At 36.3% G+C, this 13,149-nt stretch overlaps 1 protein-coding gene across 4 annotated transcripts in view; it reads left to right on the top strand.

Annotated features, from left to right (window-relative positions):
- Positions 1-8,493, top strand: part of TRAPPC8 (trafficking protein particle complex subunit 8) — a 51,427-nt gene extending 42,934 nt beyond the window's left edge. For 2 of the 4 annotated variants that reach the window (XM_053944031.1, XM_053944014.1), the window contains 4 exons: positions 2,284-2,331; positions 3,668-3,813; positions 5,420-5,509; positions 7,457-8,493. In XM_053944031.1, the coding sequence (XP_053800006.1) occupies positions 2,284-2,331; positions 3,668-3,813; positions 5,420-5,509; positions 7,457-7,691 (519 nt within the window). In that variant the 3' untranslated portion in view covers positions 7,692-8,493. The remainder of the gene's footprint in view (positions 1-2,283; positions 2,332-3,667; positions 3,814-5,419; positions 5,510-7,456) is intronic. The other 2 variants (XM_053944025.1, XM_053944037.1) reach the window with 1 other exon arrangement.
- The last annotated feature ends 4,656 nt before the right edge of the window (positions 8,494-13,149 follow it).

Raw genomic sequence — 13,149 nt, 5'->3', positions numbered from 1 at the left:
GGAGAGGGTAGGGTTTAAGTAGCTATTTTTCCTATTATTGGAAGTGACATCTTTTGCTAGTTCAGGACTTTCTTTACAGAATACGTGGGAGGAGATGCTTGAATAAAACAGAGATTGTTGGAAGGATTTAAGACTTTCCTTAAACCATGTCAGTAGAGGAAAAGGAAAGTTCTTAAGGGTATATCAACATCAGGAGCTGAAATACATATTTTTCATTCTGTTGTATCAATTAATGGAGCAGATACAGTACCAGTTTGGGAGATCTGGCTTATATTATTGTCATGATGGACTGCAGAGCTGAAGATAACTGTTTTCAAATGTATTATTCTTGATATCAGTAAAATACTGTTCCTGGAGTTGTCATTTCTGTATGTTGAGCACTAGAATGAATATAGATAAATCACATGTTGAAGGAAGCAACTTAAAACTGAGGTTTTAAAATGGAAATTCTCAGATCTAAAATGGGAAAGGGAGTAAAGCACATTATTTAGATGTCTCGCTCTTATTCTTCTGCTTTCATATATTTTGCTTTTACTTATGCTTAGCTCCATTCAAGTGTTTACTGTTTAGGTTTTCTTCTGTGCTGTGCATACTGGTCCCTCATACTTGTCTGAGCATGTCAATCCTTTTGGCTATGTGTGACTTGTGGTTTATGGGGCAAATATGCTGATTTGCTGTACAATTTGGAAATCAAATTGCAGTGCTTACCTTTTTCTAGTGTGCTTAATGGCACATTGACCCAGTCTCTAAGAATATTGTTTATGGAATGGAAAACTTTAGGTTGTATAATACTGAGTATAAAAATCTTTTAAAGTGACTGTATGTGAAGATAACATCACTTCTGTCCATCTGATGGAAGGGAAGAACTTTTAAATTTGAAAATGCATTCTGAGATATTGAGGAATGTATTATGGGTAGATCTGTCTGTTACATTTATTTAAGACGCTTTGAATTGTTAAAATATTGCTTTTTCAACTTTTAGCTAAATATAATTGCAGAAGAGAGCTGAAGCTGATTTGAATGACTAAAGCACCATTTCAGAAGTGTATATAGAGATGATTTATAGCTATTTCAAAGTAACAAAATGCCAGACTCTAATGATTTTCTTGTAACACATATAAGTGCAGATATTGAGATTATTCTACTTGAATTAGAAATCTTTTGTCTAGATTTGAGTGGCCTTTGTAAATGGCTTTGGGGAACAAGAAGCTTTCTAAAAACAGAAAACAACTTTCCAAGCACCGGTTGTGCAGTTTGTAGCTCTTGGAACATAACTGAGGGAGCACTGTCATTCTGGTGCTAATGCTTGTTGTGTATTTTTAGGCAAAACCGAAAAAGCTTTAAAATGCAGCTATAAAATGTAAAACAATAACAAAAACACACACTCGTCTTCCAGTCAAGCCTCTCTACCTCTACCAGTTTGTATAGATGAGACACTAAAATTACACCATAACTGTTTTCTGAAAGGGACAATCCTAACCATTGATGTGGCTTTCTTGTATGCAGCTTATGCTGGTTACTGGAGCTTGTGACACTTCTGGAGGCTTTGCAAAGAGCCACACTGGGTCAGAAAGCAGATTTTAGGTGTCAGAGTTCTTTTTTTTTTTCCCCTTTTACAAGGCAATAATTCGCTTGGGCTGATAATCAAGGAGTTCAGCAACAAAATATCACCTGTTCAGTTCTTGATTTTTCTTTTGCTTTGTTTGTGAGCATAAGGCTGTTACTGCTTGGTGTATATTCTTGAAAGGAAGTTATGGGTGCCAAGTAGGTATGGGCTTTTGGTTTGGTTTTTTTAAAGCCTTGATCCAATTTCACAAGCTCCAGAGGAGGGCAGGAGTTTAATGCATCCATAAAACTTAGCATTTATTAGCAGTCTCTAGGTAGCTTTCTGATCTGCATGCACATCTTCTTGGTTATTGTTTGGATGTCCTTAATTGTTTCCTGAACCATTCATTAGGTAAAAGAAAAATTGGCTAAATGTCATATCTTAGCCTTTGTTCTAGGTACACAATCACAAAAAGCCTAGAGTCTGAGCAGCTAACTTGGAGAGACAGACATCTTTTCTGACTCTTAACACCCAGAAGGTGGCTGGGATTAAGGTTTAGCTCTGCTGGAAAATGATTAATTTTGCTGCTTTCCAGTCCTTCATCAGAGGTGTAATATTAGAACTAAAGGTTTGAAGTATTAACAGCACTCTGCACTTTCACCAGTAAATGTTTCTGCTGCATTTCATGATGTTCTTGTCTACTTTTAGAGGTAAATATTCGTATTTGTCTTTTGTAGGGTTTTAAAAAAATACTCGGGAATTCTGATTGGGAGGACTTGGAACAGGTAATTGATTCTAGGGCAAACTGCACTATGTAGGATATTGCTGTGTGGTTGATGGCAACCTTGAAAATTGGTTGAACTATTATTTGAGGGGAGAGAATAATTTAAATGAAAACTTATAATCTCTGCTGTGTTTCATGCTGTCAGTTCGCATTGTTAGATAGGGTAGGATGGAAACACCAAATTCATTCAACACTTAAAATATATTTTATTGTTACTATGGAATCTATCTTTTTTTTCTTCTCAAATTACTTTTTGAAAGAAATACCCTTCCTTTCAAAGGGAAGATTTGTAAGCCTGTGAAAACATTTGGTGTCTTCCTGGTATTATCAGCACAGTGACTAAGGTGTTCATACACATTTCCAAATGCCCAGTGTGTTTGGTTTTTAAATCAGGTTTCATTGCCTGTACTGCTCCTTTTCAACTTAAAAGGTACAATCTATCACCTTTTAATGAAAAGTATTAACTTTATTATATTGTACCAACTTACTGGTGGCTTTTAAAAAATCTTGTTTCATGTGGTTTTTTTGTAGGCAGTGACATTTACTGCTGCAAATTCTTTTTTTCCTTTAAAGATGGATTTTCTGCAGAATAGGTTCATAAGGATGTCCTAAAGGGCAGCCCCTTCCTGAATAAATCCTGCTCACAAACAAGATTAGATTATGTTAGAAATGCTGCACCAAATGCAAGCTGGTTGCAGCTTTCTGTATCACTTAATTTCTGCTTCAGAGTCTCATTCCATCCAAAGGGTTGGGGGAATCCCAAGTAGTGTGTTAGAGCTTGTCTTGGGCTTTCAGCTGGAGACAAAAGGTAACTTTCATATCTTCAACTGCTTGTTATGCAGTGTCAAAGAAACTGTTATTCAATCCTTCTGGTAGTGTTCACATGTTCCTGTATATTTCTATTTGATTTACTTTGGATCTGTTCTGGGAAACTTGTGCATTGGCTTTCCTGTTTTGAACTTCCTAGGGCAGGTGATGAATTTTTTTGTTGTTAGGTACAGCTGCTGAACAGGGAACAGTGTAAATGCTGTCCCTTTTCCCTAGAAGCCAAACCCAAGCACTAGCAAACTACTGCAACAATAGTGTGCTTTTGTGAAACTTGCACAGATAGTGTTTTCATAAGCAACTGTGAAATCTATTTCAAAAGAGGGTAATAGATAAGTCATATCAGTTCCTTGTCCAGCATGCTTAAATACAAACCACCTTGGAAAAAATGTGAACTTCATGATACTGCAAATTTGTTTTCCTTATGAGCTATAGTTCATAATGGAGAATTGTAACTTCTGTGACTGGATTTCTTGTACCTTATTTTCAGTGTTATTCTCAATTTGTTTTAGGAACTACCAGAAACAGTTCTCTTAAAGTTTTTTCGACCAGAAAATGCACCGGTACCTGCAAGACCAACACCAGAGCAGCTTTCTAATCTTATTAAGACAAGTCTTCATTATCCAGAGTCTTTTAATCATTCTTTTCATCAGAAAAGGTTAGTGAAACATTACCTTTAGAAACTTTAAAAATATTGTTAATTGGACATAAATCCTCTTGAGAGATGCTATGTGTGTTATGATATTAAAGTCTGGTATGCAAGTGTGAAATCTTGTTCAATTTTTAAACTTTATATGTAAAATGAAAAGTTTATAAAAGTTTATAAAAGTTTTTTAAAGTTTATAGGTAAAATTAAAGTTTCATGTAAAAAATAATGGACTGTAGTACCACAGCTCAGTTTTAATGTTAACAAGTAATGTTATCAAACTTACTGAAAAAAAAATAGTCTGCTCCCTTTGTGTTTATTTTTGTTGTCAGAGTAAACAGTGTGATTTCTTTGAGAAGCCAGACAAAGAGAGGTACTTTTAGCTCAAAGGAGCTGTTATGTCTACAACATCTTACTTGCTAAGATTAGCTGCACATGGTTCTGACTTTCATCAGAAGGAAACGTGGTAACAGTTCAGATCACTGGAGCTTGTCTCATGGAAGAATATCAGTATTAACCTCTGTCAAAAAGCTTGCTGTTAGAGTGAATTGTTTGGAGCCTGTAAAATCCATGAGTCTTTCAAATTTTAATGATATGAACAAACACCCTAGCTTAAGTTCTGAACATTAAATGGGTTGTACTTGAAACATGAAGGTTTCAAGTATAAACCTATTTAGGCTTGAGTTTTTTATCTGAAAGCTCTACTGTGTTCATTTTTTATAACAGTTAATGTAACTTGTCGAAAGAAAAAGGGATTTGTTTCTAAAATCTAACATTTAAATGTTCTATAAAGTGCTATATTTTAATGACAGTGATAAAGCATGCATTATCCCAGTAAGACAGTCACCTCTTATTGGTTACAGTCTCTAATTGTTCTTTTCTTACAATTCAAGTTTAGGATATTTAAACTGTTAGGCAATGGCAAGGAATTCCAGTGACACAAATCACTTGCTGAATACAAGCTGTTTTAGCTGCAGTAGTTTGTGTTCCTGCCTGTCAATTACTTGGGGTCTTTCTTGCTGCAGCATTATTTATAGAAACAACAATAATAATTGTGAACAAGCAGAATATCAATTAACTGTGTTAGTTTTATTTAGTATAAAGGCCTACATTAAATCCAGGTATACATGTGCTATCTGTTCTGGTTGGGCACTGTTCAGGTTATAACTTAAGGCCCAGTGTCAACAATTCCTCTACGGGAGGCAGTGCAGAAGAAAAGTATCCAGTCAAAGTGTGCCAACCAGAAATTCAGAAAATAGTATTCTGGGCCATGTTGTCCCATTCTGGAATGCCTCATGTCACACAAGCAGATTTCCTGTAAACTGAGATGGTATTTATGCTTCTTCTCTCCTTTCTCAGCTGGATGAAGGGAGGTGATAACTTCATTTGGCCCAAATGAGCCAATGCTGTTTGCCTTAATTGACAACTTTTATTATAAGTAGCTCTAGTCAGTGTAAGTGATTATATTTCTACCTATACTGTCTTGACTCTGGCATAATTGACAACTACATATAAATTCCACGTTCCTGGAAATAATTTTAACTATTTTAGAGTATAATTAAGACTATCCAAAATAAGATTCTTTTTTTCTTTAATGTGGAACTGTTTCTCTTTGCAGCCTCTGTCTGGTACCTGTCACGCTCCTACTTTCCAATTGTTCCCAGGCTGTTGTAGATGTGATGATTGATTTGCGGCATAAACCAGCAAGGTAGTGTGCAAATGTTAATAAAACAATATTTTTTAAGAACTCTTCCTAGCTTGGGGAGTCTTGTAATATTTTAACTATATTGAATATCTAGAATAGGATTTTTTCAAGAGTGGTTTCTTTGAAAGAATGGAAGTTGATAAAGGGCTCTTGCAGTTAACTGTGAGTCTTCACTCTCTGCTAAGACAGGGCCTTTAATTGTGACTCTTAAATAGTTAAAACTTGGCAGATCTTTTCTAGAGAAAGGGAAATGCTTTTCCACTAGTGAAATAGGAGCTTCACCAACCTTTATAAGTTTTTAGGTTTTCATTTTTAAAAAATAGAGTAATTTGTAGACAGCAACTTCCTCTCGCAGTTTGGCTTAGTGTAAAATTTTGGAGAACCTTGGATATTTTAAAGACTTCCTCTAGGTTTAGGAGCTGATTCTTATGACTGCCTTTTTGCTTAGTACTGTAGTAGTATGTGGGAAAATATTAGCCTTGAGGAAGTGTTCATGAATTACTTCTAAGTTTTACTAAAGAATTTTTGTGGAACTGAGAATTCAGTACCATGATATCTATACCACTGTAATTCTGTCACTTCCGTTTAAACAAGGCAATTTCTACTCATGAGCATTGCAGGTGACAGCTCCCCTTCTGCCCTCTTAGATATAATGCTACCTGGTCTGTTTGCCACCAGGGAAGGGAGAAAGATTGTGAAGACATTGTGGGGGCTTAGTCTCATGGGGGACCAGTGGCTTCTTGTCAACAGTCCGTTGACAAGATATTAAAAGCCCAAAGCCTAATACACAGGTTCAAAAATGGAAGACAGAAGATTTAAGTGTGGTTTACTTTTCAGGTACAGTTGGAAAGCCATTCACTGATCTGTTTTTTCACAAGATGGTCATGTTGTGTTACATTGTGAGACATGTCTTTGGAAAGATAGTGTACTCCTCATGTACCTTGAAACTGCTTAAAAAGAAAGCCCCCATACACTCTCTTCTAATGTATTAGTGCAATGTCTCTAAAGCAGTGTATGTCCATGTTGATTATTCCTGTGTGACATGCAGTCTGATTTAACTCTAGCTCATGGGACAGGTCCAAGAATGTCTGAAATAGGAATTCCTTAAACTGTGACAATTTGAATCTTGCAACTACATTTAGTGTTATGTGCAAGTTATGTAGAAAGCTGAGAATACACTGAGTTCTTCATTATGCATCTATGTATAATTAATGTCCTGTGTACAGTACATTAGGAACCAAAGAAACACATTAAAGGTTTGTAATGATTCATCTGAGCCAAGGGGAGAGCCACTCTAAGGATTTTTAAGTGAGGCCGAGAACATTAAGAAATATTTGGCAAGACCCAGAGTTAAATTGAGCTGATGGATGGACATAAGCATCCCTAAATTTACCCAAGGGTACCCCAGGTACTCTGAGTCTACATGTATTTGGGGGAGCAGGTGTGAGAGGATAGGAATGTAGTAGAAGAGAAGACAGACACAGGTGATCTTTTTTTTTTTTTTTTTCCTTGAAGTTGTATTACAGTATCTCAATAAAATGTTAAGTGGAGTACTGTCTGTAGCTATGATGGCAACTGTTAATCCTTGCAAAGTCTAGCTTTGTCTTGCTAGAAAACCTACTCTTAAAGGTAAGGAGGGTTCACAGAACAAAGACAGCAGTATGCATTTGGGGAAGGCAGTGATTGTAGACAAGCAGTCAAAAAGACTCACCAGCATCAAAGACAAATGCCAGTGGGCACTCATCCAAGGCGAGCCAGCATAGTAACATAAGTTCCCTACTCCTGAATTCTGAAAAGTTTTTAGGAAGTATCAGTCTTTGTAAGGGCCTGGTGAGGGGGACATAGTGTATTCTGAAATCTTGGGAATACTTGAAGTTGGAGGGAGTCCTCTAAATTGGTAATGTATGCTTCAAGTGCAGAGAGTTAACATTTATATCCTTTTTTTTTCAGCTCTGAAGCACTAGAAATACATGGATCTTTTACATGGCTTGGACAAACACAATACAAGCTTCAACTTAAAGGCGAGGAGGTCTATAGCTTGCAGCTCAAAGCTTGCTTCGTTCATACAGGTGTCTATAACCTTGGAACCCCCAGAGTATTTGCCAAGCTTGTGGACCAAGTTACTTTGTTTGAAACAAGTCAGCAGAACTCCATGCCTGCACTGATTATTATCAATAATATCTGACCACTTCCTGAAAAAAAAAGCACTAAAAGACAAAATAAATGGGATTCTTTTCTTACATTGCTGGTTGACATTTTGCTGCAGTTTTTTTGAAATAGCACCTCAGACATCTGACTTGTTACTAAAGATCGTGTAGAAAAGAAAATAGCAAAATATTCAGATGACTTGTCAGTTTGTTTCTCGATGCAATGCACGTTGGACTGAAAATACCTTTATCCTTTTATAATGTATTTCTTCTCTGGTAATTAAGATACTCATAACATAAAATACTCTTAACTGCACATCTGAACATACTTGTATGTCCAATGCCCTGTCAAAAATGCAGCTTGACTGCTGTTACAACTTCCAGCATGGTGTGTTTAATATTTGTGGCTGTATTAGGATATGATTCAGGAAGAAAACCTCATTGGCTTTTTCCTCTCTGAAGCCATTAGTCATGGTAAATCCCAACCTTACTGTGAAGTTCAGTAAGGTCTCTCAAATAAATCCATTTCTGATTGTCAGTTCTTTAGTTTGATTTTGGTTTCATATTTATGGAAACTGGTGACTTTTCAAGGTTTACGTAAAAGTCCACCGAGGATGTGTAAAAATAAATTTGAACCAGTTTGAGTATTTTCTCATTCATCTCAAAACAGAATGCACTATTTCACAACCATGAGATTGTCATTTAAATTGTCACTTACTTTATTATGTAACTATAACAACTGATCTGTTTAAAAAAATCTACTAAAGATTTTCAAAATATGTATTATATTTATAACAAATGTACTGTAAATAGAATAAAGCATACACCATATTCACTGTATGGACTGGTGGCCTTTTTGCTTCCCATTGTATACAGCTTGTAGCAATCCACAGGTGCTGCTGCTATCATAGGACAACGCTGGTGTATGAGACAGTGCATCTACCTTCTGATGCATTTTATTCTTTTTAGGTAAGGCTTCCAATTTTACTTGTTTGGTACTACTGTATGACTGTCTCTAGGACTCTGTACTTCCTGAAAGTCTTGTAACCCATTCACAGCACATAACCTTTCATAGTCTAACTTAATAGGACTGTGGATCATGTTGCTAAATCAGTAGAATACTGAAATATTATCTGTCAATGAGTATGTTGCTTCAGGCCTCAAGTCCTTTTCTGCTGATGTACAGCTTAAAAGAATAATCTGAAAGGTTCTCAGCATTGTAGCCTTAAGCTGTGTCATCATTGCTTTTTCTGTCTCACACCCATTTAGGGAAAGAAAAGTCATTATTGGTGCCATTCAGCTGTGCACCGTAGGCCACAATGTTCTAAGTCAGTTGGTGTGTATTTTAAGACAACCTGTCCAAAGTGGGTTATCAAGAGCATCATGTTTAGAAATTGGATGAAAAGAGGAGAGACCCTGTAGAGGGAACTGGGCTTGTCTGATGGAAGCTGGAGATGGTACAAATGGCAACTCACAGTGAGATCTGGCCATTGAGCAGTGGCTGGCAGGTAAAAAGCAGGTGAGAATTTGAGAATCTCTGAATGACACAGTAGTGAGATGAGATGATGCAGGGCAAAGCAGCTCCTGGAGCTTCTCAGCACTGCAGGCCCAAATGCGTAAGCTCTGATGTTCACCTGCACATCTGAGTGGTCTGATTCATCAGTCTGAGATCAGCCGGAGCCGTGGGTGTTAGGGGGAGGAGGGTCCTTGGTAACCTGCTTTTCTGGATTTCAAATATGACAGTGGATCTTTTCCTTTCTTGGAATTGCAGTAGCAATGGTTATCTGGAGGCATGCTCTTTGTCTCTCTTGGTGCGTCATTAGAAATTCTAAGTGTGTCTTTGGGAGCTGTAAAAATCAGTATGATTGCTTAGGAGAGGAACTAGCATGGAAGTAGGGCTAAGCCTGCATGGGAAACTCTGTGTCCTCATTGTGGACTCCCAGTGCTGATGGAAAACAGTTCTATTGAAATGAAAATTAATCTTGTCTTGCTATTGAGTAAATAAGTAATCTGCAAAGGCATGATTGTGCTTCTGTCACAGCAATGTTGTGGCTCACAGTAGATCATAATATACACCTTTGAGATAGCTAGAAAAAGCTCTCAAAGACAATGGAATCCAAGGGCTCTTTTTTGTACTAGGAATCTACTGAATGTTTATTTCTTGCTACCTTTGTAACATAAAACCATGAAACTTGCCAAGCTGGAGGTTTTGGTGAAAAATAAAATGCCCTGCTTCAATCTGGGGAATATGGGAACAATTTTATCTTGTATTACTTAAAATACAGAAATAATTCCATGTACTAATATACATAACATTTGGCTTTTCATTTGAGCTGAGTAACCAACAAGCCTGTTCCTGAGATGAGGTGAATTCTGCCATCCCTTCCATACTTCATGGTATGTGCTGCTCCATCCTTTGTTAGGGGAATTCAGGTGGTTGTAAGCTTCTTTGCCAAAAATTGGTGAAATGCTGCATTAACAGATAACTATTTTGTGCAATGCAAATCTGGAGTGATGAGGTTTTATGGAGTCAGAGTCTGTGAATCATGTAGGAGATTACTATGATAACATAGCAAGGTCTTGTGCTTTTACTTGTCTCAAACAGCAATCCCCATCTGCTTCCTCAAAAATAGTAGAAATCATTCTAAATGGAGTATTCCTCTTATATTTTTCAATATTGTCTACTTGTCTTAGCTGAAACTAGGACAGTATTCTATTGTAAAAATTTTTTGAAGGGGTGGTTATGCTGATAAAGCTGTGGAGTTTTCTGAATTTGTTGTCTTGTAACCTAAACTTTTCTATGCTTCAAAACAGGAAAAATCATCGTAACTTTAATACTTAAATTACTTATGACAGAAACCCACTTTGTCTCTATCTGAAATGACATTTTTAAAATCCTGTCTAAATATTGAGCAATAGAATAATGACTTAACTAGCAATAAATATCTAAAAGTTTGTAGCAAAAGCAGTATTAATTGCTTAACTTGTAAACAAAAGGGCCATTTACGTACTCTTGTGGTTGGTGTAGTTCTAATTTATTATTGCTGTCTGACTAGAAAAGTGACAAATTACATTAAAAGTCCATTCCTACCATGGTTTAAGACAGGTAATATTCTCCTGATACTCAGCATGTGTGAAAACCTGTGCTCTCTTCAGGAGTTGGTTACAATTCGAGGTTTGGAGTTTGAAGATAATTTGTCTTCACCACACAACCTGACTAGATACCAATTAATAAAAAGTCCACTGAAGTCCCTTTCATTTAAATACAATTTTGTAACATTTAAAATCTGCTAGGTTTCTGAAATCATTCGCTTATCCTGGAAAGACTGTCTGTACAGTGAAACATATAGGACTAGACACATAGCAGTGAAAAATTTATAATGAAAAATGAGGGGGGGAGAAAGAAGTAAAATTATCTTTTTTGATTTCAAAATAATAAAACATTAACTTTCTAAGTAGAAAAAGGGCACTGAACCAGTTTCTCCATTGTATTTTTATAACATTTTTTTCCTAAATAAAAGGAAATTTGTCTTACTAGATTTCCCAGAGACTTCCAGATATTCCACTCAAAATAACTTTTTCTTCCTGTTTTTTTACAGTGATAAATGAGATAGAGAGTATGTAAAAAATAAAAAGCAAGATCAGAAACACTGACTGTGATGCCCAAAAATGTTGATAGTTTTTGGGAAAAGCACCACAGACATGCACTGGGAAGGTCAAGAATAAATTGCAATAACTGAGACGTACCCGCTACAATGGCTTTAAAGATATGAGCATTTTAAGGAGGGAAAATTAACTTCTTTTTCTCTCTATCAAGAGTTTGATACTTAACTGAGGACTGATTCAGCAACTCATAACAACCTTTTGATATCATTCAAAGATTCAAGTAAAAATAGCAAGAGGGAAAAATAATGTAAAGAGAGGTCAGTTCTGTGTTTAGAAACTTCTCAATAGAAGAGTTGAAGATCTGTTTCTCTCCCACTGAGTCCTTCTACAGAAAGCCAAATAGTATCCTTATTATCCCTCATGTCATAGGTCACTGGTAATTATTACTGACTCTCAGGATCCAAGACTTGAAGCTAACAAAGGAAATTAGCACCAATTCATTTCCAGTTTTGATAGTAAATTGTCTTCGCTCAGGTGCAAATGCTCTTGTGACCTGTGCCTTGAAACATCAGCTTTCCCCCAAAAAAACTAGTTTTGTTTACTAAATAACTTTGGACTCCTGGAGTTGTATTTCTTCCCTCTGGACAGGGAAAGTGCCTACACTGTTAAGTACAATTTCATGATGGTTTTGAAAAAGTTCTTAGTATTAGGAAATTCTACTGTTTCTGGAAGCATGAACTCAGCTGCACTTTAATTTCATTTTTGTGATAGGATTTTGCCAAGTTCAGTAGCAGAATAGAGAGGTTCAAAGTAACAGTTTTTTGATAGTCACTCAAATTGTGTGCTGCTTCAGAAGAAATACATAAGGTTCCAAGATAAAAGTAGAAGAATTTCATGTTTGGATTCACTGACATAGTGAATTTCAGCAGAAATAATACTTGATATACATGGCCAGTGTGGATCCCACTGCATAGGTTGTATTTTGAGCTGTTACCATATTTCTTTCCCTGTCTAACACAGAGACATAAGTGTATAGCATGTTTGTCAAGATATAAAGATAGTAAGTTGTGAGAAAAATTCTGTTAAAGTGCTAGAGTGACTGGAACATGCCTATGCCTTGGATAAGAGGATAGCATATAATGGAGTAATAAAAAAAAAAAAAAAAAAGGTTGGTTTTAATTATTTAAACCCAAGGTCACAATAACCACACAATGTAAAGAATCTTGGTACTATACCAAAGCTTTCTTACTGATCTAAAGTTAACATTTCCCTCCTCTAACTAAACCACAGAATTAACATTTTCATTATTCTTCAGCTGCAGTAAGTACAGCTGCCTTACTGAAAAGACATCACTCTGGCTGTGAGACTGCCTGGAGAATGCAACCATGTGGTGCAATGACAGCCAGAGTCAGATTAATGGGGACAGAACTTTTAATATTAAAGATTGCCTTTAATTCAGAATCTACTGTGACACAGAGCTGTCTACATCAAAGGTGTCACCCAGCCCAGGTGTATCAGAAGTCAGATTGCTGAATTGCAATGAATACAGTAGAGACTCCTGATGTTTTTCACTTACTACACTCTTGCTCCAGTAAGATAAGGGATTATTTCTGAGTATCCTTAAATATAAAGATGACTGCAGTAATGGAAATCCACAGAGGGAACTTCAGTCTTTCTTCATATGCACATTGCCTTTTCTTCAGTTCCTTGAACAATTTCATGGAAAAAATGACTTACAGAGTAAAAGCTAGGCTAGAACAGAATTAACACTTCTGTTTTTAAAACCGTGAATACAGATTAAACACTGAGTGTTTCCTGATCCCATTTAACTCAAGATTTATTTACTACATATTTCTAGTTTACAGGAGTAAATAATTAATTTGTAAAATG

The sequence above is a fragment of the Vidua chalybeata genome, chromosome 1, assembly GCF_026979565.1.
Source record: "Vidua chalybeata isolate OUT-0048 chromosome 1, bVidCha1 merged haplotype, whole genome shotgun sequence".
In the NCBI taxonomy this organism is placed as follows: domain Eukaryota; kingdom Metazoa; phylum Chordata; class Aves; order Passeriformes; family Viduidae; genus Vidua; species Vidua chalybeata.
This window is presented reverse-complemented; position numbering and strand designations above follow the sequence as displayed.